This window comes from Suncus etruscus, chromosome 13 (genome assembly GCF_024139225.1).
Source record: "Suncus etruscus isolate mSunEtr1 chromosome 13, mSunEtr1.pri.cur, whole genome shotgun sequence".
NCBI lineage: Eukaryota > Metazoa > Chordata > Mammalia > Eulipotyphla > Soricidae > Suncus > Suncus etruscus.
The window spans coordinates 32,098,143-32,122,756 of record NC_064860.1 but is presented as its reverse complement, the minus strand read 5'-3'; the positions used below and the strand labels follow the sequence as shown (position 1 = coordinate 32,122,756).

The window sequence follows — 24,614 nt, the reverse complement described above, 5'->3', positions numbered from 1 at the left end:
TCCTTTGGCCTAGGAGATTCAGGGTTTCTCCACCCCTGAAATATACTGTCATGAGATTAACTATATACTCCTTGCATGATCATTTACTCTCCCCTCGGTGCTTTTTTGGTGTATAGAAGGAGAAGTCTTTATTTTTTTTATATATGTTTATTTAAACAGCTTGATTACAAATATGATTGTAACTGGGTTTCAGTCATGCAAAGAACACCACCCTTCACCAGTGCAACATTCCCATCACCAAAAAGTCTTTATTAAAGGGAGAAAGATAGCAAATTAAAAATTTTGATAAGTATTAACGTATTAATGATGATTCTAATCCTTTTAAAAATTTGGGGTTTTTTTTGGGGGGGGGCTCTCCTGGCGGTGAGGTTGGATCTGGCCTTCCAACTCTGCGCTCAAGGGGGGGGGGGGGAATCAGTCTTGGAGGGACTCGGGACCATTTATTTGGGTGTCGGGGACTGAACCCCGGTCAGCTGCCTGAAAGGCAAGTGTCCTCTCTCCCTCCCCTCTGTACAACCAGCCAGATTCTTTTAAGTGATGTTTACTAGGACAAAAAAAAATAAATAAATAAAAAATAAATAAATAAATCCCCTTGATTTCTCTTTGCTTTGATTTCCTATCTAGATGAAAAACAATCTTATTGTGCTTCTAAATAAACGAGAGAAAACTCGCCGCTTCCTCTCCAACACCCAAGGAAGGGGGGTCTCTATTTTGCATTATTTTGCCTTTGGGGGGTGCGGGGTGCAGACTGAGCGCCTCTTCCTCTCTTGGGGGCCCAAAACAGCAGGGCCGGGCTGGGCAAGACAACCCCCCGCCAACTGCATCTGGGGTCACCCAACGTCTAGATACGCTTAGAACCTTCGTGCCCCGCTCTCTTTCCCCACCACCCAGGGGCCCGCGGGGTCCCCAGGAGGCTACCAGGGGTGCAGGGAAGGCGGGGTGTGGTGGTGTTGGGTTGCAGAGTGACGTGACCCGGAGCGGACCCGGCTCCACCCTCGTCTTGGGCGGTGCTCGTCAGGGACCGGGTCCCTTCCCGGAACCCCAACTTGACGGCACCTGCCAGATCTGTGGCAGCCACTGCGCCCCAACTTTCCCCCGAAAGGTCGCGACTGTTGCGCTTTGCCCAGCTCTGGACACCAGGTACCCCATCCCTCCCGTCGCTCGTCTATCCCGGGGTGATCGGGCCCAGCCTATAGGAACTGGCTAAGGCCTCTTTTTAGCAAATTGAACAGCCGGCGCTCCAGCCCTCGTCCTCTGCTCCGCCAGCCGGACCATCTAAGTAGAGGAGGCCCCGGGAGGTCATACTTCGAAGAGGGGGTGTAAGCCAGACCTGGTGGACCCGGGTTTCAGAGAAGTCTGATTCAGAGTCCCGTGGGTGTCCTCCCCCCAATCCCTCCAGGGCTGCCCTGGCTCCGGTAATCCCCGACACTTGCTGGGAACTGACAGTGACTGCATGTTCGGGTCTCTGGAGCAGTCTGAAAGCTCAAGAGATAGTTGAAAATGAGGGAGATTTAGGGCATTGGTGATGGGAATGTTGCACTGGTGAAGGTGGGTGTACTTTATATGATTGAAACCCAACTACAATCATGTTTATAATCAAGGTGTTTAAATAAAGATATAGATAGATGATAGATAGATAGATAGATAGATAGATAGATAGATAGATAGATAGGTGTATAGATATAGATATATATAGCTATAAAGAAAATATTTAGTTCTGGAACAAGAAAATCCAGGTACAAGTTGAGCGGGTTATCAAGGAAGCTCGCAGTTCTGTGAGCCAGAGGCTAGAATGGGAGGGTCGGAAATTGCATGCAATTTCTAAGGAATTCCTGGTCTAAGTTCTTATTCCCAAAATACCCTTCTGGTAGGTCCAGAAAGAAGCTAAAGTCTGGGGAAGCGGACCAGGGCTGGTTATGGATAACTTCTCTGGAACCTACCTGGTTCTTCCAAAGCTCTCAGCTGCAGCATTTAGGACTAAGCACCCCAGGGAACAATATATGGGACCCCCAAAACTCCCAAAAGTTTCCATTTACAGATGGGAAAATCATTGTTAGGATTAGGAAGATTGTTCACTATCATGACAGATTCTTTTTTTTTTTCTTTCTTTCTTTTTTTTTATATTTATTTTTTTTATCTTTATTTAAACACCGTGATTACAAACATGATTATAGTTGTATGATTACAGTCATGTAAAGAACACCCCCCTTCACCGGTGCAACATTCCCACCACCAATTTCCCAGATCTCCCTCCTCCCCACCCCCCCTACACCTGTACTCGAGACAGGCTTTCTACTTCCCTCATTCATTCACATTGTTATGATAGTTTTCAGTGTAGTCATCTCTGCAACTGCACTCATCACTCTATGTGATGAGCTGCATGACATGACAGATTCTTGACACTCAGAACTCTCATTCTTTGATAAGAAAAAAAAGTCTTTAATAGTCAAGTAGTCTTTATGTTGAATATTAGACCCAGTGTGTTGAATTCAAAATCATCATTTACCCTTCACAGATCTTGCAGACGCAGCCTATAAACTGTCAGGTGCAGCAGTGCCCCTGGGGAAGGACTCCTGAGGGTCCTAGGACTTGGAACTAAACTTTGCATAAATTGTGTCCATTTAATGGAGAAAGAGCTTCTTGAGTAGTGGAAAAACTTGATATGATGGGTGAAGGAACTAGTCTCCCAGCCTTGTCAAATGTGTGTTGGCATGTGGATAGATAGGAGTGTGTGTGGGGGGGGGGGGGCAGGAGTCTGTGATTAACAATGCTACAGGGAATAGGGACAATAGGGATATGGAAATGCACCCTCAGAGAAACCAGACTTTACCAAGGATTCCTTCAGTGGAGGGACTATTGGCTAATATGCCAAGACTTAGAAATCAACTGAATAGAAGGATAACAAGATTTAAATGTTGTTGTTGAATCCAAGATTAGAGGTAGAAGGAGAAACTATTGTAGTTCAGTACTTTCCCCTGGTTGTATAACAGTCCTTTCCTCTGGCTGTATAAGAGCAATCAAAATAATGTTTCCTGTGTGCCAAGTGCTTTACAAAAATAATTTATTCCATACAAACCCAGGTGTTTTGTGTTATTCTTTATCACTATTTTACAGATCAGTGTAGTCTATGAAGCACAGAGGTGGCCCAAGGCAAGCACTTCTTTGTGCTAATGTGAAGCCATCTGGAACCAGAAAATATGGCTTCCCAGTAGCACTGTTTGCTGGTTGTGTGAACACACTCTTACTCACTCTCAGTTTACTTTATCTGTGAAATACTTATTACAATCCATGCCTACTACTGTCCCCGGGATTGATGACACCAGTAGAAAGTATTATTGAAGTAAATGTATGATGCACTTCCAAGGCCAAATTCCCACTTAAAAAAAATATATATATATAGCAGATTTGGTTTGATTTGCAGATTTTTGTAGGTTTACTCTAAGTGAAGCCAGAATTGAGTCATGGTTATGAGCATTGTGATCAGATAGATCACAGTTAGGAATTCCAGCCTTGTTACCATTAGCTCATGACTGAGGACAAGACAGTTTACATTTCTGGAATAGCTTTGTCTCCTGTGATTTACTCATCTGTAAAATGGTCTTAACACATACTTTATTGTACCCATGTGAATAGCAAATATATACACTTAAAGCTAGTGCCAGTAAGGAGTGAATGCTCCATGAAATATGGATTGATCTATGCTTGGGGGGGTGATTCTTTCTCCTAATTTTTTGCATATCTGAATTTTTCTTATAAGACAGCCTTCACCATGTGTATGGGGCTGATTGAGAAATACGTGGCCGCCATGGTGCTGAGTGCAGCTGGAGATGCCTTGGGATACTTCAACTCAAAGTGGGAGTTCCTCCAAGATGGGGAAAAGATTCACCAACAGCTGGCCCAGTTTGGGGGCTTGGATGCAATAGATGTGGAGAAGTGGAGAGTCAGCGATGACACGGTGATGCATCTGGCCACAGCTGAAGCACTTGTGGAAGCCAGCGAAGACTTAGACTTGTCACGACTCTATTCCCTCATTGCAAAGAATTACCAAGACTGCATGGGAGACATGAATGGCCGGGCTCCAGGTGAGACAGTCAATAGAGATCCCAGGCAGGTAGATAATCAGACAATTCATGGTTGCATTCAAATGTTAAGAGAGAGGCTGAACAGATAGCTTAATGTTTATACATGGTTTGCACACGTGTTTTAATCCTTAGCACTATATGTTCTCCAAAGCTCTGCCAGGAGTCAGTCTCATGACAGAGTCAGAAACAGCCCATTGAGCATTTCTGGGTGTGGCCCCCAAACAAATAAAAAATTGTTGATGGAAATTTAAATATAAAGATATGATAGGGGCTGGAGGAGGTGGCACAAGCAGTAAGATATCTGCCTTGACCGCGCTAGCCTAGGATGGACCGCGGTTTGATCCCCTGGTGTCCCATATGGTCCCCCAAACCAAGAGTGATTTCTGAGCACATAGCCAGGAGTAACCCCTGAGCATCACTGGGTGTGGCCCCCCCAAAAAAAAGATATGATAGAATTGGTTTTTTTTTTTAAATTTTTATTGAGACCAATGTGAATTACAATTCTTTCACTATTGTATTTCAGGCATATAGTGACGGTGAATTAGGACCATTCTACCATCAGGGTTGACCTCCCTCCATCAGAGTTCCCAGCATGCATTCCATACCTCAACCCTTAGCCCCGTGGACTACTAGAGTAACAGGTCCATTTTGTGTTTAGCTTGTTACTGTTTGGATCTCTTGATTCATTGATTCATATCTCTTGATTCATATTCTCTTGATTCATATCATTGACTTTGGTTTGGGTATTTTGGTCTGATAACTTTTTAATTTTTACTCAATGCTCCTGAGGCCACTTGGCCCCTGGGTCCCAATCACATTTTTTTTCTCAATTAGTAGGAAGACATAGAAATATGAGGCAGAATAAGATGATTCATATTCTATGGTTCTGTAAAAAATAAAAAAGTCAGGAGCCCATATTTAGAAGCTATGAATATAAATAAAATTAAAAGAGTAAAAAGAGAGGAAAAAATGGGGGGCAGATGTGGCAAGTTGTTGATTTTTTTTGTTTTTTTTTTTGGGGGGGGAAATTAGAAAGGAAATTCCCTTGGCCTAAACCATACAGAATGTCTCTACCCTTGAAGCATTTTGTCATGAGACTGACTACATGTTCTAGACATGATAGTTGTCAAACCCCAAGGTCTTTCTCTATGGTGACAGGAAAAGTTCTGCTCAGTCACGCACAGATGTTGTAGTCAGTCTTCTGTAATTATTGAACTTCATTTTTGCACTGATCCTAGATTGGAGGATTATTTGATTTCATCTAATCGTTAGGTAATGAGGTAGGGCAACCTGCCCTTAGATCAAGTTGTTGCTGTTTCCTTGTGTCAGGGTGTTATATGAACCTACGCTGGCACAAGTTGGTGCCAGAGCAGTATTAGGGACTCTCATGGGGGGACTTTGATTCCTGATGCTGTTGCAGGAAACTGTGCCAGTTCTAAGATTGGGATCCGGGATTCAGAGTTGGATGGTCAATGTCTGATCACTTGAAGACTAATATCAAGTCTAAGACAAATGTACAGGGTGTAAAGAGCCCCTGTATTATAAAAGTTTTGTATTCTTATCTTCTATTTATTTATTTTCTTGGTTTTTGGGTTACACCTGGCAGTGCTCAGGGGTTACTCCTGGCTCCATGCTCAGAAATTGCTCCTGGCAGGCTCGAGGGACCATATGGGATGTCGGGATTTGAACCAATGACCATGGTCCAAAAGACAAATGCCTTTCTTTCTCTCTGGCCCCTGGATTCTTATCTTTATTAGATAATAACTTCTTTTCTATAATAAGATTTTCCCATTTCTGTGTGCCTATGCCAAAAGGAACAATGCCATCTTATATTATTGGTACATTGGGGGAGGGGTAAAAATAACAAGCTATAATCTCTGTGCCCTGCTTTTGACCTGAGCTTTTATCCTAAGCAAGACTTTTTCTACTAGAATTTCTTACTAAGCAGAACCAAAACAAGCAAAAATAATGGAGAGGGGATGAAGTAGGCTACCTATACATACAGAAATAAACACACTAAGAGTTTTCACTATTAAAGAAATAAACATACAAAGGTAATATCTATATACCCATTAAATCTTTTTCTCAAAAGGGTTGGGAGTTATATTTCCTTTCTGACGGAACCACAGCAACCCCACCTCACTCACACCTTATGCCCATCAACAGAAATTGTTGAGCTAGACCTCATCTAACTGTCAAACCACAAAATTTGTTTCAGATATATAAATTCTGGATCACTTGTCAATTGTAGTCATTTCAGGTCATCTCAAACTTTGATAGTAGTGTCAGCCCAGGAGTATCACAAGAAATCTGATGGGAAAGTTATGTAGTAATCTGTCAAGATCAGTGAGTAGTAACACAGAAGGCGCAACTAGCACCTATCACAACTCAGTAAATCCTTATATACTAATTTCATTAATATCAGCAAGAAATATAACAGTGATTTTAAATTGACCTTTGTTTTTCTAAATACATATCTTTATTTAAGAACCATGATTACAAACAAGTTTGTTGTTGAGTTTCAGTTATATATATATATATATATATATATATATATATATATATATAAAGAATATCCCCCATTACCAGTGCAACATTCCCATCACCAATGACCTCTATCTCTCCCCCCCCCCCACCCCTTACCTGCATTCAAGACAGGCATTATATTTCTCTATCTCACTACCATTGTTATGGTATTTGTCAGGGTAGTCATTTCTCCAACTGAACTCACCACTCTCAGTGGCAAGCTTTATATCCTGGGCTGGAACTTCCAGCCCTCATTTCTATTGTCTCTGTGTATTATTACAATAATGTTTTTTTTTTTTTTTTTTTTTTTTTTTTTTTTTTTTTTTTGGTTTTTGGGCCACACCCTGTGACGCTCAGGGGTTACTCCTGGCTATGCGCTCAGAAGTTGCTCCTGGCTTCTTGGGGGGCCATATGGGACGCCGGGGGATCGAACCGCGGTCCGTCCTAGGCTAGCGCAGGCAAGGCAGGCACCTTACCTCCAGCGCCACCGCCCGGCCCCACAATAATGTTTTTAACTTTTCTTAAAATACATAGATGAGAGAGACTAGTGTCTATCTCTCTCCTTCTGACTTATTTCACTCAGCAGAATAGATTCCATGTCCCATCCACGTATAGGAAAATTTCATGACCTCATCTCTTCTGACAACTGCATACTATTCCATTGTGTATATGTACCACAGTTTCTTTAGCTACTCATCTGTAGTAGGACATCTGAGTTGTTTCTGGCTTTGTCTGGCTACTGTAAATAGTGCAATAAATATAGGTGTGCAGAAGGCCTTTTTGTGTTCCTAGGGTATATCCCTAGGAGTGGTATAGCTGGATCATATGGGAGCTCAATTTCCAGTTTTTTTTTTAGGAATCTCCATATTGTTTTCCATAAAGGCTGGACTAGACAACATTTACCACCAGCAGTGAATGAGAGTTCTTTTCTCCCCACACCCCCACCAGTACTGATTGTTCTTATTCTTTGTGATGTGTGCCAGTCTCTGTGGTGTGAAATAGTACCTCATTATTGTTTTGATTTGCAGTTCCTTGATGATTAGTGATGTGGAGACTTTTTTCATGTGCCTTTTGGACATTTGTATTTCTTCTTTGACAAAGTGTCGGTTCGTTTCTTCTTCCCATTTTTTTTTATGAGGTTAGATGGTTTTTTCTTGTTAAGTTCTGTCAGTACCTTATATATTTTAAATATTAGCCCCTTATCTGATGGGTTTTGGGTAAATAGTTTCTCCCATTCTGTGGGTAGCCTTTGTATCCTCATCGTTATTTCCATTGAGGTGCAGAAACTTCTCATCTTAATGTAGTCCCATTTATTTATCTCTACTTCCACTTGTTTGGACAGTGCTATTTAGTCCCTTCTGTTTGTCTCTGCTTCCACTTGTTTGGACAGTGCTATTTAGTCCCTTCTGTTTGTCTCTGCTTCCACTTGTTTGGACAGTGCTGTTTCTTCCTTGAAGATTCCTTTAGTTTCAATGTCATGGAATGTTTTACCTATGTGTTCTTCAATATACTTTTAGTTTGGGGTCGAATATCAGGGTCTTTAATTCATTTGGAATTGACCTTTGTGCAGGGTGTTAGAGTTCCGAGTTTGCTTCTTTATATGTGGTCAGCCACCATTTGTTGAAGAAGCTTTCCTTGTTCCATTTTGCATTTCTTGCCCCTTTATCAAAGATTAATTGTAGTATGTCTGGGGAACATTCTTTGATTACTCAGTCTATTCCATTGATCGGAGGATCTGTCTTTATTCCAATACTATGCTGTTTTAGTGACTATTGCTGTGTAGTACAATTTAAAGTTGAAGAATGTGATGCCTCCCATCTTCCTTTTCCTAAGGGTTGCTTTATCTATTCGTGGGTGATTATTGTGATGAATTTCAGGAGTGTTTGATCCACTTCTTTGAAGAATATCCTGGGTATTCTTTTGGGGGGGCACACCCTGCAGCACGCAGGGGTTACTCCTGGCTCTAAGCTCAGAAATTGCTCCTGGCAGGCTTGGGGGACCATATGGAATGCTGGGATTTGAACCACTGTTCTTCTGCATGCAAGGCAAACGCCCTACCTCCATGCTATCTCTTTGGCCCCTATCCTGAGTATTCTTAGTGGAATTGCATTAAATCTGTACAAAGCTTTGGGGAATATTGCCATTAATGATATTAATCATCCCAATCCATGAACAGGGTACATATCTCCATTTACTTGTGTCCTCTTTTATTTCTTGAAGCAGGGTTTTGTATTTTTCTTTATATAGGCCCTTCACCTCTTTAGTTAAGTTGACTCCAAAGTCTTTGAGTTTGTGGGCACGAAAGTGAATGGGATTGTTTTTGTTTGTTTGTTTGTTTGTTTTTTGGTCACACATGGCAGTGCTCAGGGGTTACTCCTGGCTTCATGCTTAGAAATCGCTCCTGGCAAGCTCAGGGGACCATATGGGATGCCGGGTCGAATCAATGACCTTCTGCATGAAAGGCAAACACCTTACCTCCATGCTATCTCTCCGGCCCCGGGATTGTTTTTTTAATTGTTGTTTAATTGTTTTTTAATAATAAAAAATATCATTATTGGTATCTAGGAAGACCATTGATTTTTGTGTGTTAATTTTGTATATAATTTTGGTGTGTCTGTGGGTCTGTCTTGTCTTAAAGTAGACCTTTTAGTTTATCTTTTAAGGCAGGTTTTGAGTCTGTAAAGTTTCTGAGCTGCTGTTTATCTGTGAAGCTATTTATACTTTCTTCAAACTTTAAAGTGAGTCTGGCTTGGTGCAGTAATCTAGGCAGAGCATTCATTTCATTGAGTTTTGTCACTATATCCCTCCATTGCCTTCTGGCTTTGAGGGTTTCTTGTGACAGATCTTTGTAAATCTTAAGGATGCTCCTTTGAATGTAATTTCCCTTTTAGATCTTACTGCTTTCAGTATTCTATCCCATCTGTTGGATTCATCATTGTGTCTAGGATGTGTCTTCGGGTGCTTTTTTTTTTAATCCTTAAAATTCTTTTATTTTAATCACTGTGGTTTACAGTACAGTTAATGGTAGGTTTTCATGCATAACACAATCCAGCACCACATCCTGTCTCAGAGCATCCATTTCCTCAACAATTGTCCCAGTGTTTCCCCATACAAACATCTTAATTCCCCACCCTCCTTCATTGCCCCTTGCTCACACAAACTTTCTACTGAAGACCAGTTCACAGTTTCTGTTGCTGTGGGGCATTTGTTATTCCCTTATTTTTTAATATATAACATCTTTATTTAACTACCATGATTACATATATAAACACATTTGTTTATATATACATATATATATACAGCATGATTAATATATAAAATTTTTATTTAATCACCATGATTACAAGTTGGGTTTCAGTTATAAACAGAACACTTGAGGTGTTTTTTTTTTTTTTTTACAGGTCTCTTTCTGGTACTCTTTGGGCATGCAGGATTTGGTTGTATGTCTTCTATATCTCTGGAAGTTTCTCTGTAATGATGTCTTTGACTGTTGATTCTTCCTGGGTTTCTGGGACTACAATGATTCTTATATTGTTTCTGTTGAGTTTATCAAAGACAACTATTTTCATCTATTCACATTCTTTGCATATTTTTCCATGGTTTGATTATTTGCTTTAAGGTTCTTTTCCAATCTCTTCTGTTGTATGGAGTTGTTCTGCATCTCATCTTCCAGCTCACTGATTCTGTCCTCAGCTGTTGTGACTTTGTTGGATAGGCTTTTCATTGAGGTTTTCATTTCATCTACTGAGATTTTCTGTACTCTTATTTCAGTTTGGAGTTTTCTGATTTCTATCTTTGTGGTCTGTCAGCTCATCTATACTTTCTTTGAGTTCTATGAACATCCTCCATATTTCTTCTCTAAACACCTTATCTGAGAGACTAACTAGGTGATTGGTACTTTTTGGGATCATCAAAGCTGCCATCATCATTCTCTATGCATGGTCCTGAATTGTTTCCCCATTAACACACTAATAGTGTAGTTTTTACTACATGTTGTGATGGGGTTCATGGGCTAGAAGATGTGCGCAGCTGCAAAGCAAACCCTATTTTGCTTAGTGTTTTCGTCCTGAATGGGTGCTGGATTTTGTCAAATGCTTTCTCTGCATTGATTGATATGATCATGTGGTTTTTGTCTTTCTTTTTGTTGATGTGGTGTATGATGTTGATTGATTTGCATATATTGAACCATCCTTGCATCCCATGATGAAACCCACGTGGTCATAGTGTATAATCTTTTTGATGTGTTGTTGGATTTTGTTTGCTAAGATTTTGTTAAGGATTTTTGTACTCATGTTCATTAGTGAGATTGGTTTGTAGTTTTCTTTCTTGGTGATATCTTTGTCAGCCTTGGTGATGACCTGATATTAGCTTCACAAAAGGAATTAGGGAGGATTCCTGTCTTTTCAATGTTTTGGAAGAATCTGAGGATCAATGGTAATGATTCTTCTTTGAATGTTTGATAAAATTCACCTGTAAAACCTCCTGGTCCTGCACTTTTTTTCTCGGGGAGTTTCTTAATTACTGCTTCAATTTCCTAGTTGTGATTGGTCTCTTTAGGCTTTCTACTTCCTCCTTATTAAGTCTTGGAAGATGATATTTTTCCAGGAAGCTGTCCATTTCTTCTGGGTTTTCTAAGTTAGCTGAGAACAGTTGTTCATAATAAGATCTCATGATGTGTATGATATTTCTTGAGGTTCTGTTGTAATCTCTCCCATTTCGTTTGTGATTCAATTTATTTGAGTGTTTTCCCTTTTTTTCCTTGTGAGTATTGCAAGCGGTTTGTCTATCTTGTTCTTTCTTTCTTTTTCTTTCTTTCTTTCTTTCTTTCTTTCTTTCTTTCTTTCTTTCTTTCTTTCTTTCTTTCTTTCTTTCTTTCTTTCTTTCTTTCTTTTTTTCTTTCTTTCTTTCTTTCTTTCTTTCTTTCTTTCATTCTTCCTTTCTTTCTCTCTTTCTTTCTTTCTTTTTTCTTTCTTCTTCTTTCTTCCTTTCTTTCTTCTTTCTTCTTTCTTCTTCTCTTTCTTTCTTTCTTCACTTCTTTCTTTCTTTCTTTCTTTCTTTCTTTCTTCTTTCTCTCTCTCTCTTTTCTTTCTCTCTTTCTCTTTTTCTTTCTTTCTTTCTCTTTCTCTGTTTCTCTCTCTCTTTTTTCTTTCTTTTTCTTTGTTTCTTTGTTTCTTTGTTTCTTTGTTTCTTTGTTTGTTTCTTTGTTTGTTTGTTTGTTTGTTTGTTTGTTTGTTTCTTTCTTTCTTTCTTTCTTTCTTTCTTTCTTTCTTTCTTTCTTTCTTTCTTTCTTTCTTTCTTTCTTTCTTTCTTTCTTTCTTTCTTTCTTTCTTTCTTTCTTTCTTTCTTTCTTTCTTTCTTTCTTTCTTTCTTTCTTTCTTTCTTTCTTTCTTTCTTTCTTTCTTTCTTTCTTTCTTTCTTTCTTTTCTTTTCTGTAGGAGAGGGGTTTTTGGGATTACTTCGGTTCTGTGCTCAGAAATTGCTCCTGGCAGTCTTGGAGAACTCTGTGGGATGCTAGAGTCTGTCTGGGGTTGGCCACATGCAAAACAAATGCCCTACCACTGTGCTATTGCTCCAGTCCCTTGTTTATTCTTACCAAAGAAACAGTTCCTGGTCTCTTCGATTCTTCCTCTTTCCTAATGTAGGCCTGTATGGCTATGAATTTCTCCCTAATTATTGATTTTTCTGTGTCCTATAGATTTTTGGCAATGTATTTCTTCATTGTCATTTGTGTCAAGGAATCTTTTTATTTCTTCCTTGATTTCTTCTTTGATCCAGCTGTTGTTGAGCAGCATGTTATTTCATTTCTAGGTGTTAGATTTCTCCACATCTTCTTTTTACAGTCAATCTTGATCTTTTTTATGTTGTGGTCTCATAGGGTACTTGGTATAATTCTTTTTTTATATAAAATCTTTCTTTAAGCACCATGATTACAAGCATGATTGTAGTTAGGTGACAGTCACAAACAGAACACCCCCTTCACTACTGCAACATTTCCCCAACCAATGGGTATAATTTTTTTTGGGGGGGTATAATACTTATGTTTGTGATTTTATATAAGTTAGATTTGTAACCTATCCTAGAAAAGATTCCATGTGCACTTGAGAAGAATGTGTATTCTGCTTTCTGAGGATAGAGGGCCCTGTATAAGTCTTGTAGTCCAAGTTCTTCTAGTTTTTCATTTAGGGCTCTTATGCCTTTGCTAGTGTTCTGCCTAGTAGATCTGTCTAGTAGGGATAATGGTGTATTGAAATCTCCCACTGCAATCACATTTCCATACATGTTTCTCCAGGTGACATGTATAATTAATTTTTATCCTTTTACTCCCAGCCTGTGTCTTACTGAATTTTTAAGTGTGTTTCCTGCAAGCAGCAGATATCCAGATTTTGTTTCCTTATCCAACCCTCTACTCTGTGCCTTTTAATGGGAGAGTTTATTCTATTTAAGAAATTCTATTTAAGAAAATTATTGACACAGAGGATTGTTGTGCTGTTATATTGTGTTGGGTTGTTGTTACAATTGCATGTTTGGTTTGTATAATTGATCTTTGAGTGGTTCATTTAGAGTCAGTTTGGTTAGCACAAATATTGCAAATTCTTTTTGTCTGAGAATGTTTTTTACCCTTCTCTGCCATGTAAATGAGAGTTTTGCTGGGTAGTAAACTCTAGGTGGAAGTTTCTTTCATTCGGTAGTTTAAATATGTCACTCCACTGTCTTCTTGCCTGAATTGTTTCAAATGGAAGATATGGTTTGATTCTTATATTCCTTTCTTTGTATTTGAGTTTTTTCTCCCTATTGCTTTGAAGAATTAATCTCTTTCTCTCTCTTTTTCTTATTCTCTCTCTCTCTCTTACCATTTGAATTACTATATGACTTGGTGTTGATCTGTTAGGGTCTATTTTGTTTGGTACTCTTTTTGCCTCTTGGATTTGAATAGCTGCCTCTTTACAGAGAGTGGGAAAATTCTCTGCTATTATTTCCCTCACTACTTTTTTTTCCCCTTCCCCTTTTGGTATTTGGTATTTTCCTCCCCTTTTGGTATTCCTATTAGTTGTAGATTTTTGCTTTTGTCCTTGTTCAATAAGTACTTTACATTTTCTTTCAATGTTTTTCTTCTCTAATGATTTTTTTTTTTTTGGTTTAAGGGTCCCACCTGATGATGCTCAGGGGATACTCCTTGCTATGCACTCAGAAATCACTTCTGGCTTAAAGGATCATATGGGACACTGGGGATCAAATACAGGTCTGTCGTTGGTCAGCTGCATGAAAGGCAAATGCCCTCCTGCTGTGCTATTGCTTTTTTGGTTGTTGTTGTTGGCTTGTATTTTTTCTTCAAGTTAATCCATGCGACTCTCTATGTATGTAATTCTGCTGGATTTTAGTTTTCTTAGTTTCATTCATATGGATTCTCTCATCTTCTGATAGAGTTCTTCTTTGACTTGGTTGAATTATTTGTCTGTAGATTTCTTAACTTCTTTGGCTAGTAATTTCTTGACTTCTATTGTTAGGACATTAAATGCTGATTTTTATGTCCTCATCTATAAGGTTTGTGTGCTTTGAAAGACTTGGAAATTTGCTAGAATTTCTCTCCATATTCCCAGCTGCTGATGTCTTCCTTAGTTTCCTTATTGTTTTTTGTATTGGGTGGGTTGGAGTGCCAGAGTTTCAGGGTGTTTAAAAAGAGTGGTCTGTTTAATTGTATTCAAGAGGTGTTTGGGGGTATATCTGTTTGGGGGTCTACTTATTCTAGGTAAGCAACATTTCCCAAGTATGAAAGAAATGGTGTACACTATTTTGTTGGGCTGTTATTCTGGTTTGGGGCTGTATATTTTCTAAGGGAAAGAAATATTAAGCCCATTCTGCCTAGAACCATCTGGTATAAGCTGAAGTATCTGTGAGGTTTGCGGGGCAGGAGATCAATGGTCTTTCATTTCTGTGCTGTCTCAGGACTTGGTGGTGGTGGCTGGAGGTCCAGAGACGGAAAGGTGGAAGAAGGCTGTTTTGCGCTTGCTCTGGATTTAAGGGGTGACACGGTGGTCCTATGCCTCACCTAGGGTCCACAAGGATGGAGTGTGGACGTTTGGGGCTGTTCACACAGGCCTTTCCTTCCTGTATGGGTGCGGGGCCTGGGTGGCTGCGATTCAACTTGTAGTTGTTTTATTTTATGGATCAGGGACTCTGTTCTGCAGCTACACCGCTGGGCTTACTTCTTCTACTCTTGGTATGGTGGTGAGCATTGAACTCCAACCCGACTGAATGCCAGGCAAACACCTTACCTGCTGTAGTATCTCCTGTTAGGCCTTAGCTTTGGGTAAGCTGACCCAGGCCTCATCCATATGTTTCTTCCTAGGCGGTGCCTCAATGCAGAATGCAATGCGACTGGAGCCCCACAAGCCTAATGGCTGGAGGATTCCTTTTAATACCCATGAGGGTGGCTGTGGGGCTGCAATGCGGGCCATGTGCATTGGTCTCAGGTTTCCTCACCATGACCAGCTGGACACTCTGATCCAAGTGAGCATCGAGAGTGGCCGAATGACCCACCACCATCCCACTGGCTATTTGGGGGCCCTGGTGTCTGCTCTATTTACAGCTTATGCTGTGAATGGCAAGCCACCCCAACAGTGGGGCAAAGGATTGATGGAAGTGCTACCGGCTGCTAAAAAGTACATTGTCCAATCTGGCTACTTTGTGGAACAGAATCTTCAACACTGGTAAGTTTATAAGTAGATGCACACTCCTGCTGAAAAATGGGCGACTCTGGTGAGAACTCATAGAACTCACGGATAGTGGTTGTCATCCTGGTCTGTCATCACCCATGTCCAGCAGTTCCCTGCCCGACTGTTAAGAACTTCAGTATCAATTCCCAGTGGTTGCTTGAAGTAGCCAAGTTAATACCTCAGTGAGCTAGTTCAGAGATGGGGCTCTCCCTTCTGTATTGGATGTTGTTCTGTAGCCCAACTTTTCTCCTTTTTGTGATTCTTCTCTATTGACATGAACTTGTTTCCTGAAACTTGTTTTCCCAGTGTCTTGGCCCATAAATACTACTTTGAACTCTTGGTTAGACTAACCAAGTGCTTAGGTTTTTCTAATTAATAAGTTTCTGGCGGTCCCGGAGAGATAGCACAGCGGCGTTTGCCTTGCAAGCAGCTGATCCAGGACCAAAGGTGGTTGGTTCGAATTCCGGTGTCCCATATGGTCTCCCGTGCCTGCCAGGAGATATTTCTGAGCAGACAGCCAGGAGTAACCCCTGAGCACTGCCGGGTGTGGCCCAAAAACTCCCAAACAAACAAACAAACAAACAACTTTTTTGTGTGTAAGTTTATGTTGCATTATCTTTCTCACAATGAAAAAGTCCAGAGATTTTTCTGCTGAAAGCACCCTTAGTCATGGTTTTTCATGGTTTTCTCTTCAAAAAGAGAAAAACTGACTGCCCAAGAGTATCTGTTAATTAGCTGACTATAGAAATAATTTCAGTATATGCATATCAAGTTACATGTTATACTTATATTTTTATTCATAAAACAAATTTTATTTTTATCGTACAGTTTTTATTAAGAAAATAAATTTTAGGTGCCTGGGAGATGCTTTGCATGTGATAAGCTTGAGCACAGTATTTTCTGTCTCCAGCACAGCATGTTCCCCTAAAGCACCTCTTAAGAGTGGCCTCTGAACACTGCAGAGTGTGACCCCAAAGCTTTTTAAAAGGAAAAAGAAAAAAATAAAGTTAAATAAAAATTAATAAAAATAAATAACAAGCTGTTCTGACAGACTCAAGTTCTCCTTAAAAGATAACACATTATTTTCAATGCATTAAAAAAAAAGCCCTTTATTTTTTGCCTTTAACTTCATATACAGCTTCTTTATATTATCACAGAGCAGAGTGACTTGTCGTCCTTTGCAAAAAACTGTGTTGGGTAAATGTCTTTTAAATCTCACTTTGAACTTTGCATTTTTCACGAGATTATAGATACTGATATTATCTTGGGATTTTCCCTGTAACATATCATCTGCAGTATAACACCTTTTATGACTTGTATTTTTTTTTAATTTTTTTAATTGATGGTCAATTTTTTTTCCCCCTTGCTATAGGTCCTACTTTGAAGAGCAGTGGAAAAAGTACCTAAAACTTAGAGGAATTTTGGATGGCAAATCAGCCCCTATCTTCCCCAACCCTTTTGGTGTGAAGGAGAGGGATCAGTTCTACACATCTGTGAGCTACTCTGGGTGGGGTGGCAGCAGTGGCCACGATGCCCCTATGATTGCCTATGATGCCATCCTGGCTGCAGATGACTCCTGGAAAGAACTTGCCCACAGAGCCTTTTTTCATGGCGGAGACAGTGATTCAACAGCTGCCATTGCTGGTTGCTGGTGGGGAGTGATGTATGGTTTCAAAGGAGTGAGTCCTTCCAATTATGAAAAACTTGAGTACAGAAGCCGGCTAGAAGGGACAGCAAGAGCTCTCTATGCTCTTGGGTCAAAGAAAGAGGCTGAAAAGGAATTATGATGTTCACTTCTGGTGGCTTTTCCTCTTGTTCAGTTCCTTTACTGGTTATTTTATTGTCACTTTTTCAGAGTAAAGAATCTTAAGCTTGTACTCCGTAAATTTTGAGGTAGCCAAGTTCTTTGGCTCCTGAAAGTCAGTCTTCTGAAAGTCTGTCCTCCCCCAAACTATCTCTCTTGTAATCCTAAATAATGTTGCTAAGGATAAAGTCACTGTCTTCTATGCCTTATAGGCTCATATTTTAGTCTTCGTCTCCTATTTTTGGAACGAGGGGGACTGTTTTCAGTCACATTTGATGGTGCTCAGAGCATACTTCTGGTTCCATGCTCAACAATCACTCCTGGCAGTGCTAGTTCCATGCTCAGCAATCACTCCTGGGGTGGAGGGGATCTATGTTTATCAGAGGTCAGCCATGAAAGCCAAGCCTCTTATCCTTACTATTTTTCTGGCCTCTCAGGCTTCATTTTTATCATCTAATCTTTTGCTATATATTTTTTTCTGTTAAAGTCAAGTTATCATTTTTCCCAAAATAGAATATGAGACAAAGATTGAAGTAAGGTACTTTATTATGGAGATGCTTCCAGGAAGCACAGTTAGGAGAATGGGGAAATAAGCAGTCATGGAAGAGAGCCAACATGAGGCAGTTGATGAGCTGATGAACTGTTTGCAATTGGGACTCATCTGCATCCCCAGAATTGCCCACATCAGGGAAATACCTGGGGTATTTCCTACTGAGTTTCACCTAATGTTGGCTGAAGATTATGCCCAGGGATGCTGACACCCTGACACTTTCTGGCCTTCTTCTTGTGCAAACATGTATGTCTTCAAGTAAAGACTTACATGATTGTCATGGTCAGTTGTAATAAACACGGGAACATTTGTTGTTTACATGTGGGAGCCCATTAGCATCTGGAACAATTTTCTGCCTTCTGAACAGCCTTTAAATCTATCTCTTCTTTTACTTTCTTGCTCCAGGCTTTTTTCATCTGTATTTTTGCAATCCATCTGTATTTCTGCAAGTTTTCAAGATGTTTCTCCTAAAGAGATATATGCTCTGTATTTGCAGAGCCCTTAACGTATTACTGATTTTGTTGTTACTCATTTGGTTATATTTATTCTCTTTTAGATAATTGGAAAGTTGTCTGGACACAGATACTAATCAGCATATGAGAAACAAATGTTAATTAGCTCATATCTGGTGCCTCTAATTTTGCCTTATTGACCTGCAGTTATTGTTATGAATTTCAGTTCGATCACATCAACTTTCTAATTGTTTTCCAAAGTACGTGATCCTTTTTCTTCATTTCTCAGAGATTATTCCCTTCCTTTGTTCACCTGGTAAAAGTATATTCATCTCTCAAATTCCAACTCTGGTAAATTTTGCTTTTATTATTCAAGCTCTGGTCACTGTCACCTCTCTGCACCCCCAGACCTTGTACCACAAGAATCCTGTTGAGAAATGATATTGTGTCATCTGTGGTCAATTTCAGTCTCCCACTAAGGGTTTTTGCCTTATTTTCTGTATGACCTTCCTCTCTGACCAGGAAGGAAGCATTCAATAAACAATTACTTCGTTATTTCATCAACTTGTGCTAGTGTGAATGTTGTTCTCATCCGTGGTCTTTTTGACTTTTTTTTTCCTAGCAGGTTGTAGGAAGAGTAATAGTTGCAAAGCAGAACACTAGAATTCTATTATAGCATTAATCAAATGATAACATACCTGAAATGCTTAAATCTCAGAATTTAGAAAAGGGTATAAAAGAATATTAACAAGTATAATCTATAATATGGCCCATTTTATAAAAAATATGCATTATTGGTTGATGAATGGTCTGAATTTAGTGAGTAACCAACAAGAAATGATGTTTTTCTTCTCTTATTACTACCTTCATATATACTATGAAGCTACATTTCCTGGTTCATACATAATACTGCTATTTTTTTGTTTTGTTTTTGTTTTTTGGGAGAGGGGAGAATTACAATTCATGCATTTAGAAAGAAAAAATACCTAGAGTAAATCTTTAAAAGGATGAAAAACCTATATGTATATATATACATATAGCTAACACAGCTAGAGGAATATTAAAAGAAGTAAATATTCCATACTTTGGGTTGGTAAAGTAAGCATTAGAAGGACCATCTAAAGCAATTTGCAGATTTAATGCATTCCCTATTAAATGCCATTGGAGTTCTCTAAGAAAATAGAGCAGACAATTCTAAAATTTGTTTAGAACTACAAAAGTCTCTAAAGAAACAGAGCAGTTCTGAAGGATAAGAAAAATGAAGAAAACTAGCTGCCCTATCTTCAAACTTTTTTTTTTTTAGGTTTTTGGGCCACACCCAGTGATGTCAGGGATTACTCCTGGCTATGCACTCAGATATCGCTCCTGGCTTGGGGGACCATAGGTGACGCTGGGGGATCAAACCGCGGTCCGTCCTAGGCTAGTGCGGGCAAGGCAGGTGCTTTACCCCGTGTGCCACCGCTCCAGCCCCCATATTCAAACTTTCTTACATGGAGTTGGAAGATAGAACAGGTGATAGAGCACATTCTTGGCCAGTGCAGGGCCCTGTGCTCTAGCACCACCTGTCTTTGAGCACCACTGAGAGTGGTTTCCATAGAACAAAACACTTATATTTCAAATTTACTACAATTTAAATAATTTGTGATTTGAACAGAAAAGGTAGACAATTGAAATAAAACAGAGAGTCCAAAATCAAAGCCACACACATATGGGCACCTAATCTATGACAAAGGCACCAGGACTCAACAATGGAGAAGGGAAAACATTTTTAACAAATGGTCCTGGGGAAATTGAAAAATGAAGAAACCAGACACCCTTTACAAAAGTGAACTTAAAATGGGTTACAGGTAGGAATGTTAGACCCCAAACCATAAAATACCAAGAAGATACTTGATGTGGAAGTCTTTCTGGTAGTGAGATGGCACTGGAAATCCGCAGTAGGTGCCGTGAGTCTAATACACATATGGAGGCATAGAACTATCACCTTGATGCTTTACTCCTTACTGCACCTTTGAGCATCGACTTGCTGCTCAAAAATATGCTACACTTTTGCTATCAAATGACTAGTACCAACAAATTTAAAAAACAGGTAAACCCATTTAACCACACGATACCCCTAGAATTATTTTGTGCAATACCAGAGACACCCCAAAATTGGCCCCGTGAGTCTTCAGTACCATAGGGATTGAGAAGCACAGCATCCTTGTGTCCTAGCACTGAATGAATAGCCTCCTTGGCTGAATATTCTGAATTATAATAATAATAATCATTATTATTATTATTCCAACCCTCTATCAAAGAAAAAAAGTCAACTTGTGAAGATATTGAAAAATTAACAAAATGGACAATTTGTTCTCCAAATTGTAAGACTAAATGTGCACATTGTGATTTGATACAAGTAGACAATGTGGAAAGATTTCCTTATCTTGTTTCTGAGCACATCCATCATCTCCTTATATCTAACTTCTTTTCCCTTATCCTCTTCATTTAGTTATTTATTGCTTATTGTCCCATCATAAACTAAAATTCTACTTTTTGGTTAAATTTCAATTGTGTGGAACAATATTTGCTAACCACAGTCATCCTATTTTAGATCAGAATCTCAAACCTTATTTCTTCATCAGATGAAGCTGGGAGTTTGTATCTTTTACCGGCTTTTTCCTTTGCCTCTCTCAACAGCTCCTAAAAATCATTTTTCTATTAGTTTCTATACATTTGACTTAAAAAAAATTCCATGTGCTTCTTTTTGTACTGGTGGAGTGTTTCACCTTCTTTCTCTCCTTCACCTCTCAAACCGATGATGAGAGAGCCTCTAGAAGAATTCCGCTTATTTTCGGCGTATTAGACTTTTACCCCAGTTTATTACTTTTCTCTCCTTCAAACAAAATCACGTAACTTGAACTAGCTAGTCCGGCCCCCCAGTTAGAGGGGGAAATAAGGGAGGCATCAGGACCAAACAGGTGCAAGACTACTAAGTAGTAGGCTAGATACAGAGGGGACCACATATTCTAGCAACCCTGGGGGTGAGGGAAGAGGATATGGGAGATAGGACAAAAATGGAGGTGTAGGGAGGACAATTTGGTGATGGGAATCCCCCCTGATTTTATGTAAATATGTACCTAAAATATTATTGTCAACAATATGTAAGCCACTATGATCAAAATAAAAATTATATTGAAAAAAAATTCCATGTGTCAGTGATCCACATGTGCCCTTCTGTTATTTTCCTTCTTTTCTTTCTGGCTTATTTCACAAGGCATAATATTCTTGTAGTTCATCCGGTGAGGTTCAAATGGCAAGACTTCCTTCTTTCTCATGGTTGAAAAATAGTATAGAACATTTTTATCTTTGTATGCATTGACAAACGTTTAAGTTGTTTCCACAGCTTGATAATTGTGAATGTTGCTGCTACAAACGCTGAGAACACAGAGAACTCTTCCAGTTCCTGTTTTTTTCTTTTTTCTTTAACTCTACACCAGAAGTGAAAATCTCATTCCAGTTTAATAAATTCTATAACTCAACAGCCATGTCCTCCCTCCTTCCTACCCTCAGTCTGAGCCTGGAACTCGGGAAAAAAAAAAAAAACTGGGTTGATAGACTCTTTCTTTTTTTTTTGTTTTGTTTTGTTTTGTTTTTGTTTTTGTTTTTTTTTTTGGGGGTCACACTCAGCGCGCTCAGGGTTTATTCCTGGCTATCTGCTCAGAAATAGCCCCTGGCAGGCACGGGGGACCATATGGGATGCCTGGATACGAACCAACCACCTTAGGTCCTGGATTGGCTGCTTCCAAGGCAAACACCGCTGTGCTGTCTCTCCGGCTCCAATAGACTCTTTCTTTACCCCTCTCTTCTTCTCCCTTTTTTGGGGTTCTTTGCCTTTCCAGAATTGCCCTGAGAACATCCTTAACTAATGGGCAGTACCAGTTGGTCTTCTGAAGGTTCAAGCTTCTGAAGGTGTGGACCACCCTACCCACTTCTATTTCTACTTACCCTCTCTTACAGCCCCAGCCCCCCACCTCCTTCCTCACCATGACTTTCTCATGGTGCCTTTCTCATACAGCAAACAGATTGCCTCGAAGACCTCCAATTAGAAATAGACACTATTGGGTCAGAGGGATAACACGGCGGTAAACGTTTGCCTTGCAAGCAGACGATGCAGGATGGATGGTGGTTTGAATCCTGGCATCCCATATGGTACCCTGAGCCTGCCAGGAGCAACTTCTGAGTGAAGAGAAAGGATTAACTCCTGAGTGATGCTGGTTGTGACCCAAAAAAACCCTAAACAAACCAAAAAAAGAAATAGACACCATTGGGCCAAAGTGCTAGCACAGCGGTGGGGCATTTGATTTGCATGCTGCCGACCCAGAAAGGACCAGAGTTTGATCCCTGGCATTTCATATAGTCCCCCAAGCCTGCCAGGAGCTATTTTTGAGTGCCACCAGTTGTGGCTCCCAAACCAAAAGCAATCAAAAAAAAAAAGTAAAGAAATAGACATCATTGCATGGTTACTCTTCATTTCTGCTGGTGGTCAGTGCTTTCTTTTCCCTTTACATATGGGAAGGGAAATTACCAGAGATTGTGAGTCTCATGATGTTTCTAATCCCTAGGTTAGCTGGGGGAGTGGAGGAAGCTATTCCAGAGCAGCTGTTATTTTCTAGGAAGTACTGCAAGAGTCTCTTTCCAGGGGCCAGAGAGATAGCATGGAGGTAAGGCATTTGCCTTGCATGCAGAAGGACAGTGGTTCGAATCCCGGCCTCCCATATAGTCCCCCAGCCTGTCAGGAGCTATTTCTGAGTGTAGATCCAGGAGTAACCCCTGAGCATTGCCCGATGTGACCCCCCCAAAATAAATAAAGTAAAATAAGATAAAATAAAGTCTCTTTCCAGAGACTATTTCACAGTCTATTCAGAATGTGCTGGTAGAAGTGGGAGTCAGGGAATTTGGGAGAAAGAAGTTGGGAACTTAGCGTTTCTTGTTTTCCAAGAGCATTTGGAACACCATTTGTGACAATAAACCAAAGTCTTTTTAGATGATCTGTAATCTGCTTTGTAGATTCTCACTCTGTGTAACTGATACCCTTTAGAGACTTTAGATTGTCAGGCTCTTTTTCTTAAACCTAATCACCTTCTCCAAAACTTGACTCTAAATATGTGTCCTCCGAGACACTGAATTTCTTTGAGAAAATAGATGCAATTATAAGATGAGAAAACTGCACATATCCTCACCATCTCTGCCCAGTTCCCTGCGTCTGGGTTCATGTTCTCTGCCTACCCGCCTGCCGTAAATACGTGTGCGTGCGTGCGTGCGTGCGTGCGTGTGTGTGTGTGTGTGTGTGTGTGTGTGTGTGTGTGTGTTTGGGAGAGGGGATTGATGCCTAGGGAATAGGTAACAGTCTTTTCTGGAGGGAGAAGAAAAACAAGGGCGGGAAGAGTAAATTACTATACACATGGCGCATATATACATGGATCATTAATAAAGGGAGAAACTGCTCAAAAGATCATTATCACACAGCTAAGATAGATTTGAGTTGTTTTGTTTGTTTTGGGCTACATCTGTTGGTGTTCAGAGCTTACTCCTAGCTGTGTGCTCAGGGATCACTACTAGGTTAGGAGACCATTTGGAGTTACCGCATGCCAGGCCAACACTCTACCCACAGACCTTGGACTTGAGTTTAAACCCAGATCTAAGGGGATAACCCAACCAACCCCCTCAAAAGGAAAGAGATCTCAGATATCATTAAATCCTGAATGATGGTAGTCACTGGCATGTCAGCTTTGCCCAGGATGTTGGCATCCAGGAGAAGGTAGCCTCTGCCTCTGGGCTTCTTAGTGATTGCTCATCTTCTGGATCTAGCCTTCACTCTGTGCTGAGACTGACCCCACTATCGACTGACTTGGTAGGGTGGGGCTGCTAACAGACGTAGATTCCTGTAAGAAGATACCATGGCTTTAACAGAATAAAGCTTGAGGATTCCCCCTTGGCACTGCCAGAATATTGGGGAAATTATGAGACAGTTCCACCCCACACTCCGCACCCATTCTATTACGTGCAGATTTGCCTCTGATCCACAGCCTTCTCCAGCCCCCTTATGCTTTATGGGTATAACCCCACCCCCACCCCGATAAATCTTTTGCACAGTTTATCCCATCATGGCATGTTTCTTTGTGTACCAATCACAAAGCTCCTGGCTGAGCTCTGGTGTCAGAATTTTTCAGCAGTGCCCTGTTTCTTGTCTTTCAAATTGCAGGGGCCCATGATCCCATGTCTGAGATCATGTCAAGGAAATGAGGGCTGGTCCTTCCAAAATGACTTGTCTTCATCTTTGACAAGTCTGGTTCAACCATGTTTGCGTGGTGTGGCATCTCTTGTGGGCTTGCCAGGAGTTGAGTATAAACCACAGCAGTTGAGGCTCTGTGGTCCTATATCTGATCTCTACCTGGCAAGGTCTCCATTTCTTGTTCTCAGCCTCTCTAGACCCTACTGTGTGAA

At 40.2% G+C, this 24,614-nt stretch overlaps 1 protein-coding gene across 1 annotated transcript; it reads left to right on the top strand.

Moving 5' to 3' along the window:
- Positions 1-3,769: 3,769 nt before the first annotated feature.
- On the top strand, positions 3,770-17,319 carry ADPRH (ADP-ribosylarginine hydrolase). Its single transcript, XM_049785924.1, has 3 exons — positions 3,770-4,082; positions 14,956-15,316; positions 16,695-17,319. The coding sequence occupies exons 1-3, from the start codon at positions 3,770-3,772 to the stop codon at positions 17,107-17,109; spliced, it is 1,089 nt and encodes a 362-aa protein (XP_049641881.1). The 3' UTR covers positions 17,110-17,319.
- The last annotated feature ends 7,295 nt before the right edge of the window (positions 17,320-24,614 follow it).

Excerpts from the sequence above, each read along its gene's own strand:
- ADPRH (XM_049785924.1), top strand. The coding sequence starts at position 3,770 with ATGTGTATGGGGCTGATTGAGAAATACGTGGCCGCCATGGTGCTGAGT. Across the intron at positions 4,083-14,955 it reads CATGAATGGCCGGGCTCCAG|GCGGTGCCTCAATGCAGAAT; the intron begins GTGAGACAGTCA and ends GTTTCTTCCTAG. Across the intron at positions 15,317-16,694 it reads GAACAGAATCTTCAACACTG|GTCCTACTTTGAAGAGCAGT; the intron begins GTAAGTTTATAA and ends CCCTTGCTATAG.